This window comes from Battus philenor, unplaced genomic scaffold (assembly GCF_028537555.1).
Source record: "Battus philenor isolate CCGP_79_NKW_IND1 unplaced genomic scaffold, ilBatPhil1.0.hap1 SCAF_7, whole genome shotgun sequence".
Taxonomy (NCBI): Eukaryota; Metazoa; Arthropoda; class Insecta; order Lepidoptera; family Papilionidae; genus Battus; species Battus philenor.
This window is the reverse complement of record NW_027181737.1, coordinates 102,686-125,881: the sequence shown is the minus strand read 5'-3', so window position 1 is coordinate 125,881 and position 23,196 is coordinate 102,686. Positions and strand designations below refer to the sequence as shown.

Below are 23,196 nucleotides of genomic sequence, written 5' to 3'. Positions count from 1 at the left end.
TTTAAGAGAAGCGAGCGGGAACAGATAATCTATACATATAAAATATAATCTTCCTAGTTACAACATTTAAAGCTCTGGAAAAGTTCAATTTTTATGGTTTTTGGTTAATTTTTTTTTACTAATTTTCGCCAGGAATAAGATAATAAGTAATAGAATATGATATCCATCAATTAAAATTGTAATAAAATATCAATAAACATCAGTCTATTTTAATAAAATAATACATAAAGAACAGACAAACATTGAATTAAAATATTATAAGTAATAATACACATGCACTAAACATTATAATAAGCAGAATATTAATAATATAATAAATATATGCAGACTAAGGAAAAGGAATACACAATTCGAAGACAGTGAAAAAAACAGCAGCTTTACAAGAATTTTAAGTAAAAAAAGATTTGATTTTGGAATCATCTTATAACAATACAGGTAACTCACCCCGCAGGCGAGCAGCGCGCGCGCGGCAATGCAAGTGGCTTACTAAGAACTTTGTGGTACGTTTGTGAATATATTATGCTCATAGTTATGTAATGCACTGTACAAAAAGCTTGTATTGTATGTATTGATGAAATCTAAACAATGATTTACTTTCTCCACTGGGCGAACCTGCTGGCTAGGTAAACTTACTGGTTCATTTAATACTATGACACATAGCTAATATACATTAAGGGTTTAGCGTTCATGTAGGAACGGAATTCGAGAAAAGGAAAGAGTAATGTTACCGTCGTGAAGCTGTATCGGAACTGCTGAATGCAAGAAGAACGTTGTCGACGGGATGCGCTTGGCAAATTGCCACGGCCTGTCCATTCGTGTGATAACTCTGCGCGTGCGTTTAGTGACCATTCGTCCTCGTCGTCCTCAAAATCAGCTCGAATACAATGACGACAGTAACGTTACTCGTTCAGATGAAAATATGAACGCGCAATAATATTTTAAAACAGCAATACGAAGCCTTCCTACGTGAACACTACAGGCACAAGTTCGTACAACTTTGCTCGGTAACGCGGTCAGGCGCCTCCTCTAGCGGTGACTGGCCGCGACAATTTAAAACTTGTAAAAGAAACTGATAACGACTACCTTGACGTCAAAAATGATATCAACATAACCAGACATAAATTTGTGAGGACAATGTCTGTTTACGAATCGACAACTAGCATTAAGGAACATTACAGTTTTGTCAAAGATATGATGTTTGCTATATTCATTTGCTTTCTGGGATAGCCACTGTCTGTCGCATGTTTATGATATAACATTGATTAATGGGACACCGCTGTACACAAAGCCAATATACAGTAGACAAATGAAATCACATGAAGCAATACTTCTGGCTGTAAAGTCAATTATAACGCTATAGTACGTCGTGGCCTGTGACCACACAAAAACACGAAGAAGTGCCAATCAAAAGTTGGATATAAATTCATTATGTTTAGACAGGAACTCCTACCTCGTGTCCACATTACCACACGCTGCAAACGGACCGCGACGTATAAGGATTCTAATATCGGGCACCCGAAAAGAAAGTAGGGCGGTCCCGTCGCGACCGCAGTGGGTCAGCCCCGGCGCAGCGCGCATAACAACTCCACCGCCGGGGCAGTGCCGGCCCGGCCGCGCCGCGCGCCGCCCGCCGCCGTCACATCGGCCTCATACTGTGCTAGGCACACGCAGTTAGTTGTATTGCGAGGCGCAGTGCTCTCTGAGACCTCGTACCCACTACCCACTAAAAGCAAATCGTTTACTCCAAGTACAAGACCTTACAAGGATGCGGCAAGTTCTGATGATGCTGCTGCTCGCGACGGCGCACTGTGCCCCGCTGCACCTGCTGCTGCACCAGAAAAACGCGCAGTCGCAGCAACTGCTGCAACATCAGCTGCTCGAGCTGCAGCGATTGCAGGCTCCACAGAGAGACGCTACGTTCGCACCATTGTAAGTAGTTTTCTACATTATTAAAAGCTCTTAATTCTCACGCTGCGGAAGGCTATATTTTTCAAAATATAGCCCTTCGCATATATTTTTGTTAAAGTTTCAACAAACTTGAACCGCACCGTTTCGCGGCCAGATTGAACGCGGATAACCGGCAAGTTACTCACGACAGTGCGCCTTGCCAGCAGGTCGACTTTGATCAATTAGTTCCCATTATTAATAAAAGAAGCGTTGCTGGAGTTTAGTCGTCCGTCTCTCTGTTGGGGGAATTTCTATTTTGCCGATAATTCAACATATATAACACATTGAGCCAGACTTGGGCCGTATGGGGTACGCTCATATCGAAAGTGTTTTAAATAACTGCCTACCCTCATGTTCCCTCGATCTAAGAGATCGGCTACATCCCAGTCCGGTTACAATGTAATGAAACGGCCGGGGCGTCTAAAGCGTTAAGCTTAGTTACAGGAAAAAATATATGACTACTTCTACACTCCGCTGTGACATGTCGTCGCCCGTTTGTAGTAACTCAGCGCGTTAGTTAGCGCAGCGTTGCAGGCTGCCCACGAACCATAACGACTCTGTACATCGACTGTTAACTGCTTAGCGACAAGTGCGCGTCGACTCATTAGCGGCGGCGCGACCGTCTCAGCGGCCGCTAATGCGCTCCGTAATCGCCCGCACCTCGTTACAGTAACGAAACCCGAGGACTCCTCGGCGACCTCGTGCCCTTATAATAATTATTTCACAGAATTGAAATAACGCAAAGTTGTAAACTCCCTAATGAGGTCACGCCGTGGAGTAAGTAGACTTGATAATGCAGCGGGGGGAATATTTATATAAAATACCAAAAAGCACCAAGATATGTTATTCTTTTCAGATCGATGCCACCGCTGCTGGTGTTGCTGCCCCGCGCCTCGCCCGTTGCCGCCGCCTCTGTCGAAAGCGGAGTGACCAAGTCAAATGCCGACAAAGTAACCGTCGATGATGATCTGGAGTCTGTGATAATAGAGGCGGCTCCCGCGGAGTCTCCGACCAAACCACAGAAGCTTGTCCTGCTGCCCGGGTACGCGAGACTGTCCATCGGAGACATCATCTCCGCTATCCCCTTCCTGCCGATAGAGATCAACGTGCCCGATGCCGTCGGCTGGGCGTACGGCGGCATATCCAGCGGCATCGCGAGCATCATCTCCATCTTCGGGCGCGGGCAGCCGCAGCCGACACGTCCGGACACGAGAACATCGGGCGGCTACGACGCCTTCATCCTGCTGCCCGTCGCCCCACAACTAATACCCATACGCCTGCCCATACAAGTGTAAAAATATACGTACAAACCAACTCAGACCTTTAATTTCTCTCCTATCATTATTTATTACCGATAACATTTCCGAAAAGTCACCTCAGCAGTGAATGATGCTACGCAAAGACGTCGCTCATTCGTTGGTTGTGGTCCCGTGTAAACCATTTCGAACTGCGGCAGTTAATTGACACCGTTACAGGGAAGTTCCAGTTTGTATAAAATGTCATTGATGTAACATTCGTTTGATACATACCACTTGTATACATCAAGAGAAAAACATTGGAAAAGATCTAAAATGAAAGCTATAAGGAATAATAAATATTTTGTTGCAGCTAACAAGTAGACATCTATTAATTCTGTTAAGCGCATGTCGCTCACTCAGATGTCGCAAACACCCATACAGACATGCTGCACGCCGGAACGGGAGCTTTTCGTGCATTTTTAAGGATTTCCTTAGATTATTTAGATGATCATAACAAACTTCCGATACAACACAGTTACGGATAATCTTGTATTGGATTACCGGCACTGCAATATGTGGAGAGATCCGCAGGTCCCGACGATCTGACATTGGAACAATTCCGTCGGAACAGCCGATGGTGCGATGTTATTTTTAAAGACTATCAATTTGCGTATACTGGGGAGTATATATGCGCATATGTGGGTTATTATGTGGTTACTATGGGGTGATCTCACAACGCAACCTCACCAATACAAGTTTACAGGCGCCGCGATGTCCGGCCCATGCGCCATAGGACTGGCCTCGTCTCTAAGAGATGTTATCTTTTTGGAAATTAAAATTTCATCTTTAACTTGAAGTACTTTTAAAAGAAGAAGTACTTTTTGAAAGAGAAGCCAGCTCAAGAAGAATGCGCTACTTATTATTCAGGAGTTAGTTGCTCTTGTGATCCGTCGCTGCACTTCGTTCAGTCAGTTGTGGCTGTTAGCTACTTCCATTTAGTTGCTATTTATATAAGAAATATACAGCTTGATGGTGCAATAACATACACAGTGTATGCACCATGATGGTATAATAAAGGTAGGTAAGTAGGGCAGCAAAGTAATAAATAAAACAGCATTTCCGTAACGAGTTTATTTGCTTGAATATAATCACTGGCTTAACCTACTGGTGACTAACATGGCAACGGGACTTATCCTACTTCGTCCACGAGTCCTTAGAAATCGACCGGCCAGTCGTGTGGCCGCAGTCGCTTCCTAAAGTTGCGCGGTCACGTAAACAACAATCGTTAAGTGTACTACTTACACCAAAACTCCTTAAAACGAGAATTACATACGCGTACAAGAAATCGTCAAGGTCGCAACGGATATCATTCAAAACAAATATAAAAACAAACAAACAAACGGAAACTGAAAAATTATTACTTTCCAACTCCGATAGGTACAAGTTGCAGAATTCAAAACAACGTAAAGTAGAAATGTGTTCCGTCTAGTGGTCGCGTGGTTTCAATTGCAAATTTGCGAATTCCGTTACGACCTTAATAAAATCGATATTCTAGCGAAGACAAAGCAGAGTTGTTGTTAGAGAATCCGGCGGCGCGGAGCTCACTAGCGAAGCTTGCCGTGCGCGGCCAGGTAGGCGGCCTCCTGGTTGTTCTTGGGCACGTAGGCGGCCTCCTTCGGCACTATGATGGACACCGGGTACGTGAAGCTGTAGAAGAATCCGCGCGGCGGGCCCTGCGGAGCAGAAACGAAATGTATCAACAAAAACAAGGGCCAGATAGTTTGCAAAATCTGCTGTCGTGCACTCGAATTGCAGCGTTGTACGAGTATCCTTCGGTACCAAAGATATAGATATAAAGCTATGTGACACAATTGATCTCAAACGCATGTGCTATGTGCAAACCACTGGGATCCCAAAAATATAAAGTCACCTCGGTGACATGAAAATAGGTGATTATTGATTAGCTCAGAGCTGAGAGCGCCAGGAACTTCAGGGAAGTTCAAGCAATTCTGATCTAAACAAAAAACAGGGAGCAGCGCGAGGAGAAAGTGATTAGCCTCACATTACGAAGGGTCCCTGGCTATGTACCTAAATGCAAGCCGGTAGACTGGCAGAAGTACTGATAGAAGTAAAACGCTTTGGCAGCACATGTAGCGAGACTTGAGACTAATCTAACTGGAAATTCACTGACGACGTCCACTACTCGTCCATAATACTATAAGCATCCTGAGAGGTATTCATTAGGTAAAGGATGAGGTTTACGGTGGGTTCGGGCTCCTCGGTGGTAGTGGTGGTGTAGTACTGTTGCTGTGCGTAGGGGAGGGCCTTGGCGTCGCGCGCGCCCTGCTGCTGCAGCGGCGCCTGCTCTGGCGCCTGCAGCACTGAGGACTGCAGCTCAGACGCAGCCGGTACTGCTTCGTACTCTCTGTGGGCCGGAGCAACTTGTTAATTGATAAGGACCGCAGGCTGGTGAATAAATGAAGCAGGTGAATGCCGACTCTTACTGCGGTAGCGGCGCGTGGAGCGAGGCAGCGCGGGCGAGTTGCCAGGCGCGCTCGTGCTCCAGCCGCGCAGCGCGGACCTCTTCAGTTTCTTCCACAGGCTTCAGCTCTACCTTGGGAATGTTATCTTCCTGGTGGAAGCCTTGGCTGTCCGCCCAGTACCGTACCTATAGGTCAAAATAACATCATTACAATCCTATAGATTCGATCTAACGTCAACAATTTCTCCATAAAGCATTCAGCCAGTGCCAGCCCAGAGACTACCTTGATTCCGAAGCGTTAATTTAATAACATGGGATGGTCGATTAACTATAGACTATTGTCAACCTTACTCTTACTGTTTGTTATCTTCCATCGTTCTCTTTGAGTAATTTAACGAAAATGCAAGTGCACAATAACGGGTCGCCTGGTGCTGACGACAGTTTTCCTGCAGGTTCATCGCTCTCGTCGCATGACGGAGCTGTCACGCGACGATAGCGATGAACCTGTAGTCAGACTTCTGGACCACATCAATCACGCCTGCGAGCGTTACATAACGAGGGAACAGAAGTGAGGAAGCGTACTTGGATCAGATCGTTGTTGCTGTCCTTGTAGACGTAAGAGCCCTTCACGTTGCCGGAGCCGGCGCGGTCCTCCACCTTGGCGGACTCGGGCGTGCGGTAGCCGTACGCGTAGTCGCCGAGCCCGCTCTGGCCGTGGTACTGCGCCGCGTCGTACACCTGTGAACGCAAACAGGTCACTCCGATCCCGCTCTTAGATACAAAGCCATCAGAATTTCAGTTAAAAGTGCAAAACTCAAGGTTATGGTTGCTTGTACTTTAGAAGCGCCATAGCTCGTGCGAGCTCTACAACCACACTAAAATTATTAATATGTAGAAATTGTAAAATTGCGAAAGCAACAAAAACTCTTCTCGTAAGATCCCTAGTCTTTCCAGTGTTGATTTATGGCGCCTTCGAAATCTGCTTCTGGAGGGAGATGCTGCATGCGTGTATCATGGACACAGTGCCGCACTTGTGTCTCCATTTTCCAGAATCTTTATATTCAGTAACGCCCCTTGGCAAACGTTCGCTCTCAAATTTTAAAATATTTGGCTCCTTTATGCGAAAAGAAAAAGTTATTTATACAGTATTAATCAGTGCAAAATGAGAAACTGATTGTATAAGCAATTTTGTAAAAGAGGAGACCCTCGCGGAAATGAACCCTCAACCTATGTCCGAAGGTTTTTAGAGGTCAAGCGATGAGCCTCACAATAAGAGCCTGCCGAGAGCAGACCAAGGAGAAGATACATCGAGGGCTGTTACGGTTCTGCACAGCCTCGCTCAGAGCACCGCGAGCAGTGTACATCTAACATTAGTGATCAACAAATGTAATATTTACACCTTCACGTGTATATTAGTAAAATATTTCATTTCATGCTCCGTGGGTGGAATTCAAATATACTTTATAATAAAAATAAAGAAAAATATTACTGAAGTAATAAAAACACCCTTATAGCGGAATACTAGTTAGCTTACATACCAGCAAATAAATTATGTTATAATATAGTTTTGCAGATAGCAATATTTTTTTTAATATAAATATATTTTTTGCAGAATGTAACAACCAGCCGTGAAGATTTACGGTTCCGGTCTGAGAGGATAATATGTGTACACATGGCCAAGAAAAACGGTTAATATAACATTAACGAGTACCTCTTCTTGATAGTTCTCGGGGTCCTCGATCTCGTGTCCGTTCCTCCAGTAGTGGCCGAGGGTCGGGCCGGCTTCGGCGGAGCGGAAGCGGGGGTCGTCGTATCTGATCTGTAACGAAAGAAAAGTTCGTCAAATATCGAATAAACAACAGCTCTGTGCTTCATGTTAAGTGAGAATTTTATAACAACAACTGAATTGTTCTTGTATAAATAAAAAAATAAACTACAAAAAGTTTCTGCACAGGCATTGCACTTTATTTGAACTACAGCTAAGTGAATACTCGTCGCTTAGAAAAAAGTAGATTCATAACTACGTGAAAAACATTAACAATTACAAGCTGCGTGTGTCCTATGATATCTCTGTCAACCGTGAAACAAATATTAAAAAAATTAACACATGCACATAATAAAGTGTAATATTTATGGTTATACGGATTAATTGTGCACACAAGTTATAGTCCATACTGCGCTAAAATTTACTTGAATCAACAATCAAATACTTTGTATTGTGTGTAAATAGTTCACATCGCGTCCAAAGGAAGGTGTATAGGTGTGTGTTGCTGAAGGTGTGTAGTGTCGGTACAGGTCAGAGAGCAAATGGAGACAGACCAGCGGCAGGATGGCGGTGCGACCGGCGAGCTGAGGGTCCGCGAAGGGCGGGTTGTCGATGTAGCGCTGCGCGTCGGCTGGCTCCAGGTCAACCTTCAGCACGTTGGACACGGGGCTGGGCGCGCCGGCAGCTAGCGCCGCCTGCAACAACGAACAAAAATTAAACCGCGCTCGAAATACATTGACTCTTGTTGAAAGGCCAGTGAAACCGTTAGCACTCCTCTTTAGGTTCACATTCGTAGCCACTCAAGTTTTTTTCTGAGGCAAGGATACTTTGTTCTTTCCCCGTCATTGTTTTACCAATGTTTAGGAAAGGCAAATCTGCTGGTTTACACGTGACAGCTTATCCTCCGAAGATAGAGTAACATTCTCACCCTAAGGTCCTATACAAAACGGACATCTGGGCACTGAAACTACCTTAGTATTTTAAGGTCTCAGAATTATTTTAATATCGACCGCTCATACAATGCTGCATATGTTTATGAGTAATAATTGAATCTCTTTATAATATGAACGCAATGAAAAGAAGCAAAGGGCGCGGCAGGTATGTCCGTCGACTGTGAATCTATTACCAAAGGATATGAGTAAGTGAGAAAACATAGGGGGATGCTTTTTAACATAAGCACGTCCTAAATTTAAGTTAAGGGCTTTTATAAAGTCTATCTCTCTCATGAGAAGTAAGTATGGCCCTGACAACAACATAAGTTTTATAGGATTGTTTTTCACCATCTGTTCTTGAAGCGCTTCTATTGCTCCGATGATAGCAACCGTTAAATTTTTTCACCCAGTCATTGCGCGGAGAGTCCGTCTGAACGGCCCATGAGCTCGGCGGCCTCTTAATCCAGCGGACCATCGCTAGTAACGATGAACTTACACGCGTCCGCGGCAACACTCGCGCGAAAGCCTCGTGCTTAGTTACTGTGCGGGAGTCTAGATTTCCACTAGCAAATACCAAAGGGCAAAAACCATTTACGCTGGACAATACGGGAAACATAGTAAATCTGTTTTTTTATTCTGAATACGATGAGCATAGATAGATACATACTAGCCTTAGTATGTAGAGGTGAAAGCGCATTAGTCGAATATTTGTTTGTGTAGAATAACGAATTAAAATTGATAAGCACATTCGCTAATGGAATTAAGATATTTATTCACACGTATCGCATAGACGGAGGCGAATTATGTCCACTATAGTGGAAGTAAAGTGGAAGCGCCGCGGGCGAGAGGCTGTCGGAAGCGTCCAGAAGTCACGGCCGCGGCGTTGCGTCACGCGTGCTCTGCGCGGCGCGGTCAGCCGGCGCGTGCGTCAACGCGCAGCCGCAGACGGCGCGGAGACCGGTCCCGGCACGCCGAGCGGTCCTACAAGGGGCCGCGCACGCGCAGCCGCGGCCAATGTCAATATTTAAATTCATCTTTTCTAGAAACTTCCATTGCAGCGCCCGAGACTTGCGCAGTTTTGTAGAGCTAACGCAAACGTCGACGACAAACTTTACAAGGCAATTCGTAGACGAGGTTTGATTTATAATATTTTTGCGTTTTATATCTAAAAACAGTGTCTTTTCATCAATAACATACGCGTTACAAACTAAATGTAGGACTTGAAGGGCAGCGGACTCTTCGCAATGGAGGGAACCTCACATTCGGTTCCAGTACAAAACACATTTTTTAGTGTTCTTATCGTATTTACCAGTAACTGCATATTTACTGCAGCAATATCATTCCAGGACATTTAACTCACGAAATTCATGGAATAAGCAATTGATGACAATCCGTAGTTCATCAAAATTCTTTACCTTGCATTAGCTACAGCATTTATGTTATTAATATTTTGAATTATTATGCAATCATGTTCAAAAATTTATTAAAATGCTCGTATAAACATCCCATCACAGTGTAAAAGACTCTGTTGCTGCAGCAAGGATATTATGAAGAGCGCATCAGAAACATTCATATCTTCGTTTAAATTAAAGAACGCCAACACAAAGGACCTACATCCGATTCTAGTTTCTGTGAACTTTGGTTCTTCTGACATTCCGCTCGAGCCGTGCGCAGGTGATGTTGCAAATGATCCTCAGTGCATAACACGTGTAAATGCGTACGTTGTATATGCCAACGCGAAAAACGATGCGGAACCGGGTGGAGATCACGTCCTTTTTAATTTCATTATACTCAGTCCGGCGTGGAGTTGAAAATAAATTTTACACTTGACAGAAACTAAAAAAAGAAGCGCATAAAGATATGATAATTAGCGTCCTTCAATTGTTTGACTTGCAAATTAGTTCCCGACGCCGGTCGACCTCGCGGCCACTTATCACCGCCGCCCCGAGCGGGAACAGTTCTTGTCGACTCGTAATGCGCCGCGCTCTCGGTGAAGACATTCAACAATAGGGAGAGAATAAAACTGGAGATCCTCAGTCCGATAGATAGCAAGTACATATAGCACCGGACAGAAGTCGAATGCTTTGTCTGTAAATAATAGAATACTAAATATAGCTGGTGAGCGGGTGCCAATGACATTGTTACAGGGAGTGAATGAGAGAGACGAAGTCATGAACACGATACTAATTCAAAAACATTACTCTGCTCATGTAATGAATAACAATAAATGATATACAGTTAAAACATAGAACACAAACCAAAAGGAGATCGAAAACAAAAAACGTGGCGGCCGATAGTTGAAAAAAAATTCAGGACCTAGTTTAAGATGAACGCCGGAGCAAAATCCAGGATTGCAGTAATGAAAATCAAGCTATTCCTGACGACAGTAAATCTCCGGCACGAGCGATAATTAGTTAAATGCGGACGTAATCGATATTTTAAATTCATTTAAACGTTTAATTGCACGTGATGAGGAATAATCCGCCGCCGGAAAAACCGACAACTTAAAAAATAATTCATCATTAGCTGAACCGGTTCGCGGCGAAAGGTTAAAGAGGCGGACGGGCACAGCGCGGGCGGCGCGGTCGCGTAGTCTATCGATAAATTAAACATTTCCACCCAAGTCCTGACTCATCTCCATATTTAACTTGAATTATTGTTTTTACCGAGTAGGGGTCAGCTAGGAAATCAGTTATGCTTCCCGCAAGGAGGCCATGGAGACGTTTAACAAAAAATGCTTGTGTTTGAACTGTCCCTTAAAGAAATTAAAATTCGGCTGCAACGTTTATTTAATCGTTTAACAAATTAACAACAAAGGAACGGGAGGAGAAGGCTGCGCGACGCGGGCGATGCACGCACCACCGGCGCAAGTGAATGAAAGCGCGAGGGACCTTCAAGCGAGAAGTTAACTACCGCTCATTGCCGGAAACAGGTTTTGTCGCGAAGGAATTCTTTCACCGAACTGTTTAATTTTGCATTCATTAAGGATGGCTTAGCCTTGAGTCGCTAAGAAAGCGAAAAGCTTTAAAAATGAAAAGTGAATACAAAAAATATTATTATTCACTCCTTCGCCATTATGTTTATAATCTTTAACATATTTTTAAATAAAATACAAAAAGGATATTTCGTCGACATTGAAAACGGCAGTACGTTTGTCAGCATTGATGATGATGACAGCATGATATTGAGTAAAAAAACAATAAGGATTTGGCATACCTGAACAACATTTTATTAAATTGAACGATTTTAAAAATTCGTCGTTTCAGCCTAAGGCGCCCATCATCAAGACATAGATCTCCGCTAATGATATTTATGGGGGATATACCACAATTGCTCCTGGCCGCTGCTGCCCATATTCTGGATACTTGTTCGCGGGCAACAGCAATCCAATACAATTAATGTACAAAGTGAGTATTTTTTAAGTTTGCGTCCTAGGAATGGAACCAGCGAACTAGGATTGCAGTACATATATTATACCTATTATATAAATAATAATTAACACATACTTGAATATATTCATATATACATACATACATTCACAATACAATATGCAAGTGACAATAATTTAAGTCAATTTATCTGCCGACGCGTCGCGAATTTTATTTTAGAGCGTCGCTTATTGCACTTGAAGGTCTCGCTCCGCGCGGAGACCCCGAGAAAGGTCCCGAGTGTCACGAAGCACTTCGATTAGAGAGTGTTTAAGAGGGTCGGACCGCAACTCGATCATTTTCCATTCTTGTATGATAAGCGCGGTGTTTCATGTGAGTAAAAGCAAAAAGCAAACCTTAGTCTTGACCTCAGCTCTCCAAGACTAAGGCTGTGATGTGAATAGCGCCTAAATCAAGGTAAATGACCTGGTTACCTTTCACATCTATAAATACAGAATGGCAAAAGTAGTTGGTAATGTCCCCACGTACAGCGCGCGCCGCGGCGGAATCTAGGCCCGCGAGCCGACGCGCTGCTCTCTGCTGCCACTGACACCTACAGAAGCCTGCGCGGCCGTACTAAACATTAAGGTCATGGTCACAGAGAATTGGTTGCGGCACGCGCTGTGTGCGGAGATAATTATATGCTTAAACTTGCTAACAAGATAAACCACAACGAAGTTGTCCCATTAAACGAATGAAAACTTTTGCGGGCGGTTTCCTCATCTTATAGTCAAATATATATATGTAGAGACATACGTAACCAACATATTTTATAAGCATCTTTCTACAATTTTACAATAAACTTCTTAGTATTGTGGCAGCATTATCAGGCAATAAATATGTAAAGATTGTCAAATAAAAACTAAAAAAAAAATAAAGTCGATCAAATAATTAAAACTTGGCCGAATTTGTTACGGATTATTCTCGGATCAGGAAGCGCTTGGAATCTTTATATTGTTTGGACTTGAAGGTTGGTTCACAGAGGACGTCGTTTTGATTTTAGATTCTATGCCGATCACTTGAACGGTTATAATCGAGTGAATAAGTTTTGTTTATATTGTTAAGCAGAGTACTTCTACATTTAATCACAGCTAACCGTTCGTCCGGTACGTTGGTGTGTTTCTAGGTTTGAATTTGAACGATCGCGCACGCGACTATAAAGCTAGTTACACACGGCCCCGTTGCTTTTGTGTGCCCACGAGTTATGCACACACGTCATGTACCATAATTACATTCCGTGGACGCTTCGTTTGTTCACTGGGTGCTGTTTGGAGCCAAGTGACAAAGTGATGACTATAATAAACACTTTCATTTTTGTTTCAGTTGTATCAAGTAGCTATGGGAACATGTTATACGATCGCTAGCTGCCCCGTGACCGCTTCGCGTGAACTACTTTGCCTTTTATACGTTTAATTTCATAAAATCCTTTCGCGATAATAGTAAACGTGACGAACAAAATCTGGCCAATTTTGATAAAATAGATATCAAGAGTTGTAGTGACATAATGCATTTTTTATTAACGCTCTCTCAAACCCTCCTCCGAGTGGAAATTCTTAAAATTCGTTTTTTTCACAACTTTAGTTAGCTAGAGAAATATTTTCACCGAATTTGAGACTCTGAGCTGTATATGGTTTCAGAAATTAGACCGGACGTTGTTATTTATTGTCCTTATTTTCAGTATTAGAACTTTGTAATTATTGTTAATTGCATTACGGATACTGCTTCATTTTCCCATATTTTATATTAGTATTATAAGTATAAATACTCTCATTAATGTTAACAAACGGATGCCTCGGAGATCGTTGCGCAGATAAGCAAATCTCATTACTCACGCCCCGGCTTCACGTAATGAGCTGCAGACGATATTTGTAATTAAGTATTATGAGTGGTGACGGCATAGGTCGCCCCGTGTTGTTTATTGTGGTTATTTGGTTGTAAAGCAACCGAAAATGTAAATTAAAACCAATTTAACTACTTTGATTTATATACGTAAGCACACAAAAAATTATGAGTGTGTATGGTAGCATCGCAGGATTATAACTTAATGGTATGATCGAAAATTGGGGGTTGTTTTTCGATCTTCTTTCAATCTTTTAGCAACTGACACGATGGTGACGATGTTGATGATGAGTTCGATTCCCCGCAGCGCTCGACAATGTGATGAAAGAAAATATTTTGGTTTAACTGACATGTGTCAACACCAGAAAAATTGATATTGAACATCCGTCATTCCACCCTATAGTGTTGCCGTTAACCCAATCTGGCAGAGTTTTTGTCCCAGCCGTGAGAACATGACGTGGTCAATACATAATATACAACGTACAATATACTTCATTACAAGGTAGCGCATCATAATCCTGACAACAATGGAAGATTAAGTGAGATATAAATAGAAATAAATTATTGTCACAAGTGTCTCGCAACACGATCAGATTTCAATGAGATTTATTTACTTGTTACGATACACCAACGTCAATCATGCATTTCAACATATTTATATACTACATATTGTATAATACTTGCTATATATATTTATATATTTGTGTACAGCTATATATATATATACATTTTTCTACACTAAAAATATCATAGGAGCGAGATCATAATAATGGTTTAAAGGTAAAAGGTAGTGTACAACTTGAAGATGTTAATTCAATTTGAAATCTTGGTGCTTTTGGAGCTCTCTGATTACTGAATATATTCGGGAGTGAATCTAGGCGTCCTTCTTTATAAACGCCAACGCGTGCTGCCACATGCAAATCACTCAATACCAAAAGCTTTAAAGTTTACACAATGATTTTGTTCATTTTTTAGTATTTGTTAGCGATATATCTAATTACCATATTTATACATATTTAAGTATGCAAAAAAAAATATTAATCATAATTTGTTTATGATACTGAAGCTATAAAGTTTAACAAAAAATGTACAACTCGAGGAAAAAAAATCATTATTTTTGTACGCCTTAATGATGCAATCAATGATTCAAAATACAAGCAAGTTATGGCACGAGGTCAATTACAAATCTTTTCGGAAGAGTGTAATAAAAACTGTAAAAGATGAGACGAAAATATTTTGGCATTTCCGATACGACCGCGCGTGCCGGGCGCATCGCGTGCAGGGACAGACGCCTTCGAATCATCCCACCGATGCCACTTTCAAGATCCATTTCAAGCTGACCTGACGTTCGTCCTTGACGGGCTCTTGCTTCTTGCAAAGATTTGACTGCGGCACCGCGCGCACCTACCTTCACCATTTACTTATCATTATGAATTTATTCCTATATTTATTAATAGTAATTTTGTTGACTATGTCGAAGTGCTTGTGAACCATGGTTGTATATGCCTTTGGGTGTATTTGTTTCCCAAGGAACAGTAGTTCCGTATAGACTTTCCCATTTTCCGTATAGACGAAGTGGAGTTATTACATTACTGTAATACATTATTGGACTCTTTTCTCACCTCATTGAGAAAGTAACAAGTTAGATCTACAGACGAACATCAGATATATTTTGAATAAATATTGTTGGGAATTTCGTTACGGGAATTATCTTTTGATAGAGTAGTAACGGCTATAAAGCAAGAAGACTCAAATTGCAATATTGACGTGTCACTACTGGCTCACTCCAATGTGAGCTATGCCAGCGGTGGCGGCCGAGACTTGAGGTCACAAGACAAGGGTTCGGTTATAAACCATGCCCGGACACAATTATACATGTCACACTTTGAACATTAATTATATAAAATTGCTAGTTTCCGGAATTATGGGCTAGTAGCTTCCTCCATAATACCGCAATGTGATCGCCAACTCGCCAAGCGTTGCAATTATGGTATATCCCTTATGGATACCTTTGGAGGAGGTCTAGGCCTTAATTTAAACTTTGTCGACAACTGGCTTGAAATGTGAACACAATTACAAATTGAAAATGTCAAGGCCACCGATTACATGGTTTGTGTATCAGGTACAACTGGTCCTGCATCGGCGCGCGTCGGACCCCGGCGACGGACCACGAGTGACCACGCGCTGCGCTAACAGCACGCGGCTCAGAAGAAGCTCAAGCCCGTTAGATGCGCGGGCGGTGACGTCACCGCGGGCGGGCCCGCACGCGCACGTTTGGTGACATATTTCAGTTGGTGATGTCAAGTCTAACGCTGCCGCGCGCGCCGCGGCCGCCGTAAATCAAATTAGCCGAAGGTGCGCGTGACGGCATCGTGCTCGGACGGCCGGATCTTAATACGCCTCTCTAAATATTTGCCGAATATATTAAAGGAACACGGAAATCATTTTATGGATTAGTTTTGATACTTCGTTTTCATTGTTCGGAGTCCATCGTGTACCGTATATTCCATAGAACATAAAACTATTTTATTATGTTTTCCAATTAAAAATGCTCTTTGCCAGCTGGCTTCACAAGATTCGAGGCGGCTAAGCGCGATCCCTACCCCGAGAGCGTTTTGTAAGCTCAGGAATTCTTCCGGGAACCGGGGACTTGGGGTGACTATGACAACGGCTCCAAACCTTGAACCTTATTTTAGGCCGTTAATCATGTTTGGCATTTCGCTAAAACGAAGATGACCGAATCAGTTTGATATTTTTTATTCATATCGATGTCATCATTGATTCGCTAACGGTGTCCCATCACCATCCAAGCTCCTCAAGCAAGCTGTCGGAGCTCAGCGGCGGTGCAGACACGGGCGGGCCCAGGCTCTCGGGGTCTGGCCGCGCCGGCGAGTTGCTCTAACGCTGACCTCTAAATAGTTTCCGCTCGACGGCGTCGTCCGGTCGCGCGCTGCGCAGATGTTACGAGTCGCGTTGTTAAAAATTAAACAAACAAGTTCGTTAGCGATCGCCTCCCGCACCAGAGTAATATAACATATGATATCATTTTTATTCTCATTAAACCCGTTCGAGATTATTTAAATAATTGTTCATGTTGTTTATTTTAAAGCAGTGTGTATAAAAAGTAATCAAGAAAAAAGTAATTAACGGTTTCCGAGTTCAGAACTACGAGGTCGCCCTGACGAGCTGCTGACGTCACGGATGTAAAAAGCACAGCAGCAGCGCCTGCGCAGTGCGCTGCGCCGCACGTTGTTCGCGAGACCTGTGAAGTCGTTTGACACGACCGCGCAAGGTTCTATATCAGGTAATAGCACCGCTGCAAGGCATCGGTCTCCTCCAGAGGTCGCCACTGTAACCGCACCTAGCGGTCAGTTGTCGGTCCACGAAATAAGCTGGCTGACGCTGCGCGTGTGAGCCCCTCTTAACCTGGCCGAGTAATATTCAAGCAAATCAAAAACCGCGTACCCGTCGGGCCGCGGATCAGACCAATTTCTTTGTAATTACATTAGCGTACCAGATGAGAAAATTTAAAAAGCAAAGGATGACAAAAGGGCTTAAAAATTATACCACATCTTTATTTATCGGTATATGGTGTACCAGAAACAGTAAAAGACAACGCGGAAGACAATTTGTGACGTGGAATAATTACATTAAAGTAGAAATAAAAAATTGACTAACGTAGTACTGAATACGTAGAAAGCTTTTGCTAAAGAGCAACAAACAGAAACATTTATATAGTGAATATGAGAATTAGATGAAATATATATACTCATTAGGTATATACATATACTCCATATTATCATAATATAAATACTCATTATTATCAATACATATACGCATTAGATACTTAAGCACCTATAATAACGAATTTTAAAGTGTATTATTAATGAAGCCTTTATTATATTATGAGAATTATTTATTGCCAACGACTTGAACACTTGCCAAACAAAAATGGCGTTCTCAAAGTTAAAACTAACTTTTCATAATTTATTTCTAAAATAATCATCAGATGTGTGTAAGCGAGGTGACGCCACCCTTGTCCAACCCGAGGACAGGCGTCGACTTTTGACCCAATTACTTCGACACAGAACCAAGAAGGAAGTAAGCCTTATATTGAAACAAGCAAAGCGGGCAAGAAGCACTTGCGTCCGAACCAGCATATGCGGGTGACCGATGTCTGTGTGCGACAACGACTGTACTACAACGAATACTGTACGAAGAGCACCGGGTCGGCGCGGGCGCGGCGCGGGCGCCGGCCGCTAGCAGGAAAAGGCCTCGTCCATTTGTTGCAGTCATTTTATTGCGCGCCGAAACGCAGCGACACCGGCGCACGGCAGACGACCACGAGGGTCGCACCACTCTCGATAAACTTTCTATTACAACAAGTAAATAAAACTTTAGCGGGCTAACTAGTGCTTCGTTGCAACATATGTTTAATTTTATAACGACCTTTAGAATTATTTCAAATGATAACAACAATAACGCGATCGGCGCAGTAGTACAAGGATCTGCGAAAATAGTTTAATATCGTATCCCGCGGCCAACGCGACAACAACAACAAGTTCGTTCACAAGTGCAAAAGGTCACGCGCCGCGCTGCCGCTGCCTTGTTGAACTTTAAATTTATAACAAAAACAACGAGTGCGTTACTTTGTTTTGTGCGCTTTTATTGACGACAGCGCCCGCGCCGCCGACGGAGTGAGTGCGCAGTGTGCGCAGTGTGCGCAGTGGGCGGAGTGCGTGCAGTTCGCTTAAGGAAAAGGAATGGCGAGAACGCGGGAAAAAAGACTTGACGACGAAAATAAACCAAGCGCCGCGGAGTTACTCGAAGTCATTGGGGACGCGTCGTCAATTAGTTTATGCTCATTGATTCATACTCGGCCAGGCCCGGCAGAGGGCGCTAGTGAAGCCAAGACCTCTTTGTTTGACCACACACGCAAAGGGCTCTGAAAGCTTCTTCCTGAGCGCGCATTCGCCGGGAGATGCGACCGCACTCAAGGTTTATGGTCCCAGCGCCGCAATAACTACTTATATTTACTGCAGTCGTGCAAAATCTCCTAAATAATTACTTTCCGTCGTGATGACTTGCAATGCAGTGCACAAAAATAAATTACAACTAAAACTGTCATGGAATGTAAAGGGTCAGGCTAACGACAAGCCGTGAGCAGCGCTCGCCACGTGATGTTATTCCCGCGGCAACTGGAACCGGATTCTTAAATGTTGAAATAAAATTCTTAGCAAAAATTATGCGCCAGGAAAATTGTCTTCGGTAGGATGGAACTGCCTCGGTTTGGATCGCAGGCTGCCAGTCGGCAGTTACTGGGCTTCAGTGGCAAAAGAGGTGCGTTATGTTTCTTTATGGAGCCTTCTAAAATTTTTCCTTATGAACATGATCTAAACATTTTGTTTGAGACGACTATGGATTTATTCCTTGTAGGGCTGTAGATAGCCGTTGTCCATGTTCCATTATAAACAATCGACTCGCCGAATTTTTAGTGATTTAGTTTATTAGCTCTGACCCCGCAGACGTCTGACTTACGTTCCGAAGAACCACATGCGCGTGCGCTGAATTACGCAGTTACAAAACTTGATTCATTCGCACATCGGACGCGCGGCGAAGCTTTTGCGCGTTCTCATCATCATCACATCCTGGTGCCCTAATGACTCATTAACAATTGTTTTCCTCGCGATGCGGTCATCGGGCGCCGGAAAAAACCCGAGTTTGGTATTCGACCTCGGCCTCTTCGCTCGCGGCGCTAGACGAAAGTTTCGTTGACAGACGGCGCTGTCACACGCGGCGACGCGACGCCGGCCGGCGCGGCGGACTACGGAGCCCACGCAGCGGCGACAGCGGCGCACCAGGTACGCGCGCCCGGCGCCGGCCGGCTGCACCAGCGCATGGGGCAACCGCTCGTGTACAGGATCGCGAGCGGGTTTAATTAAAAGATAAAAGAAGGTAAAACCGATTAGTACTCTGTAGCAAAATGAGAGGTCAGTCTAGGAAGGTTCGAGAAAGAATGTAATTTTTTTTTTGTACTACACTTTAAAAACTAATGATGTCCTAACATCACCTAATTGGTAAGCTGTAGCGCGCGCCATCAGTTGGGAGTCCAGCTTTTTGCCGATTTTCTTTTCTCCTGTGCCTGTATTCCTCACGAGCGAAGCCAGCACAAGCTAAGAGCGGTACGGAAACCAAGCGAAATTAGTTGCAAATTTAAAAAGTAAACCCCATTTAGACGCTGCGACGAACCCTGAGCTTGATTAAAGCCGCACAAAGTCATCGAACATAAAGCATTATTAAGATTTAAGACAAGATAACGTGTTAAATCGCCGGAGCCGACCGTCGGCTCAGTGGCCAGTGCGCGAAGCTCAGGCGTCAAAATATCAACGAATGTTGACCACGACAACGCACGCGGGCAGCCACCGCACGGGGCACGGAGCTGCAGCGCTTCTGCTTCTCCCGGCTAGGTAGACATCAATGTCTAACAGTTCACCGGATGGGCGCGCAATCGGTTCAGCCGGTCAATCAATACGCGTCAACGGTAGTGATCACCTTTGCATTAAAGTGCATTAACATTATCCGGAAACCGTAATTAGATATTTTTATCATTTCGGTTAATTATGCAGCACTGAAGTGTGCGATAATTATTAGCGGAGCATGCGAAGGCACGTCCGGCAAAGTACAAGCCATATAAAGCGATGCAAGCGTGCACCGCTCCGCAGGCGCAGTGCGTGTTGCCATCTCACTAACGTTTGTCAAAGTCGAATCGACGTACCAAAGGAAAGTGCAGCGAGCGCTCATCTCTGCCAGCCCCTGCACATCGTTTGCCTCGCCGTGGACCTCGGAGTTACGGTTTAAATTAATTCATTGCTAACTGAAAGGCGTAGTAATGTATTTTCATATAAAAATGACAGAGAAATGACACGAAATAAACTCTGAGAGATGAACCCGGCGTTTTCGATTCGATTCGCCGCAACAATAACGTTAATGTTTATTGTTCAGACTCATTGCAATTACGGTCACTGTACACGGTGTAATCATAAGCAACGCGGCTTGCGCGATGCGCGCCGGCGGCGTCGGCGCAGCCCGGCTGTGTCCTCGCCGGCGAACACAGCCATGCGATACTGCCCTGCAACGGATGCTTTACTGCCGCGATGTTCTCTCCGATAACTTTATGCAAAACCGATCAGTCGCTGGTAAAATAAGTGACAAAAAAGCTCATTTAATATATGGAATAGAATATCAATACTCCATAGTATTGTTAGTAGTGGCCCGAACCAAGCCCCCAAGGGAGCAGCCCCCTGAGGGGGAGCCCACGTCTTTAGTGACTATAAAGAAGTATAATTAGACTCCATCAGTGCTCTTCAGTTCACCTCAAACGCGTTAAAGGTGTAAATGCTAACGGACAAACAGCTTTAGTCAAATTTTGTATCATTACAAAAAATAGATTTTTCTTTTCTAGGATAAAATTCCGAAATATTTTGGCGTATGATCGCATCGAAAATTGAAGTTACAACGCTGCAACAAGTCGAGAAAGAGTTTCGAATACGGGAGCAGCGCGCGCAGCCAGGGTCCCGGGTCCCGATGCGCGTCCAACGAGCGTAGCGTCAGTACTCACCGCCACCAGCAGAGTCGCGATGCGCAGCATGTCCGTCGGTTCTGCGTCGTGTGCGTGTGCGTGTGCTCTGCGCGGCCGTGCTGCGCGGAAACAACTTGGCGCTGCGCTGCGCCCGCGCGACTATATACGGCCGCAGCCTCCGATGACGTCACGCTCCCCTGCCCCCCCGACAACTTGTTTTGAGACTCATCTTCACTACTCTTGACCTCCGCTCGTCTTACAACGACGCATTCCCACGTGGCCGGCCGCACGCCGCGCACGCGCCCCGCAGCGGACGCGGCGGCGGCGCGGACGCGCGGATGCTCCTTCCGCATTTCCTCTCTGGCTTCTGTGTCCACACATCAACAAAAAAGCGATGCGACCCCCGTGCCCGGCAATACGTAACACGGGACTTTTTGCGATCTGCAACAAAAGCTCGTGAATCCCGACTCGATCAATGTTAAATGTTAATGTCGTGAAGCTGTGGGTCAGCTGGTGCGGCGCTTCGCTGTCAGCGCGCGGGCACACTCCCGCACTGCCACACTTCTTTACACAGCTTTCTTACTGTCCGCTTTTGTACAGCGTAGCTCTTGCTCTACACGCCGCTCAGTTACTTCAATGTCACGACGTTATCGACGCTACCTAACATTTTGCAATATCTATTAAGTGGCCCCATTACTGGAGGCGTTGGCGATCCCCTCGCACCATAGACAGGCAAGAAATTGGTGTTGTTGCTTTTGGTACCGTTATTCATTATTAAAAGTTATACTATATACATGTGAAGTATGTTTTAAAAATGAAAAACAAAATGAAAATTTACTTGATCACTAATGTTTTAACAGCCAGCTTCAAGGTTTGTCCTTTTATACAAAAAAATTAACAAAGCCCATCCTTATAGGGAGGAAGAATTTTGCCTTTTTGTTTGCTCGTCATGCCTCCGCTAAGACTTCGCGAGCCGCAGCGAGACACTGACCTTGGGCGTCTAGCTCTCACCTCCGGTGTGTGCTGTTCATGTTCTTGCTACGTAAACCAAGTTGGTTCAATTCAAAAGTGGCTAATGTCGGATGACCACCTCCGCTGTGTCGGGGGCGAGCGGCAGGTGACCTTCGCAGGAGGCGACCACAACACCTGCCTCTGCAGCATCCGGGACGTGATGTGTCCGACTTCCGGTTCGAGCGCCGAAACTCGTAGTCGGGTGGGTGACGAAACCGTGGCCTCGACTCGCCTTCTCATTTAGTTTTACAAATTCCGGGAAACGCATGTGGCGATCGAGAACTCCGCAAATACCGTCTGCGGCGCGTCGTGCGACGCCGCGACGCGTGAGGTGAACTCGAGCGCTAATTGTGCTAACTGTGGGCGCAGTGCGCGCAGACGCGAGTTCTTCATAAGCCGTCACGCTGCGGCGCAGCGGTTGCTGGCGCCGGTGTCGATTCAATGTTATTTCAATTAAAAATTTTGACTCGATATTCAGAAAAATGTCGATTTCATAGCTTGCACTTCGACGGGTGGTGAAAAGAGATCGCGTGCCGAACTTGAAAGAGCGCGCGAAGGAATCTACTAGTTCACTACCAGCGGGCTGCCGCACTCTGTCCCTATCCACCGCCGTTTAAAGAAGATACTCTAGACTGCCGCAGCTCGTGGTTTTTGCAACTGCGATCTCTGCTTTGCTGATGGCTCCCAAAGCGTTCCTTTCAAGCTCAGACTAAAAAAAAATGTTTAAACTGAAAAATCAGTTAACAAGTTAAAGCTTAGAAAACGCTTGTTGTTCGCTCTGTAACCTCTAAGCTTTTGTAGGAAACTTCCTAGCAGTACTGCAGCAAAAGCGCGTGTCGAAAGGGGAGTAGTGGCGGAAAAACTTTTTTTCTTTTTATATGGCCACCTTCCCAGACCACAGTTTGCAACATTTTATTTACATTTTACTATTTTTTGTAATTTTAATTTCTAGTTTTATTTTTATGCAATTGTAGC

The 23,196-nt window shown here is 44.2% G+C and overlaps 2 protein-coding genes across 2 annotated transcripts; one reads left to right on the top strand and one right to left on the bottom strand.

The window, feature by feature from the left end:
- Positions 1 to 1,369: 1,369 nt before the first annotated feature.
- LOC137931119 (uncharacterized) lies at positions 1,370 to 3,242 on the top strand. The gene is made up of 2 exons (XM_068774518.1): positions 1,370 to 1,929; positions 2,804 to 3,242. The coding sequence occupies exons 1-2, from the start codon at positions 1,766 to 1,768 to the stop codon at positions 3,240 to 3,242; spliced, it is 603 nt and encodes a 200-aa protein (XP_068630619.1). The 5' UTR covers positions 1,370 to 1,765.
- A 1,059-nt stretch (positions 3,243 to 4,301) lies between these two features.
- Positions 4,302 to 21,353, bottom strand: LOC137930880 (uncharacterized). The gene is made up of 7 exons (XM_068774224.1): positions 21,250 to 21,353; positions 7,987 to 8,127; positions 7,379 to 7,486; positions 6,250 to 6,405; positions 5,690 to 5,853; positions 5,448 to 5,610; positions 4,302 to 4,918 (listed from the first exon to the last, which is right to left on the bottom strand). Exons 1-7 carry the CDS (start codon positions 21,277 to 21,279, stop codon positions 4,790 to 4,792), a joined length of 891 nt encoding a protein of 296 aa, XP_068630325.1. The 5' UTR covers positions 21,280 to 21,353; the 3' UTR covers positions 4,302 to 4,789.
- Between the last annotated feature and the right edge of the window lie 1,843 nt (positions 21,354 to 23,196).

Excerpts from the sequence above, each read along its gene's own strand:
- LOC137931119 (XM_068774518.1), top strand. The coding sequence starts at position 1,766 with ATGCGGCAAGTTCTGATGATGCTGCTGCTCGCGACGGCGCACTGTGCC. Across the intron at positions 1,930-2,803 it reads GACGCTACGTTCGCACCATT|ATCGATGCCACCGCTGCTGG; the intron begins GTAAGTAGTTTT and ends TATTCTTTTCAG.
- LOC137930880 (XM_068774224.1), bottom strand. The coding sequence starts at position 21,279 with ATGCTGCGCATCGCGACTCTGCTGGTGGCG. Across the intron at positions 5,611-5,689 it reads CTCCACGCGCCGCTACCGCA|AGAGTACGAAGCAGTACCGG; the intron begins GTAAGAGTCGGC and ends TCCGGCCCACAG. Across the intron at positions 4,919-5,447 it reads CCGAGGAGCCCGAACCCACC|GGCCCGCCGCGCGGATTCTT; the intron begins GTAAACCTCATC and ends TCTGCTCCGCAG.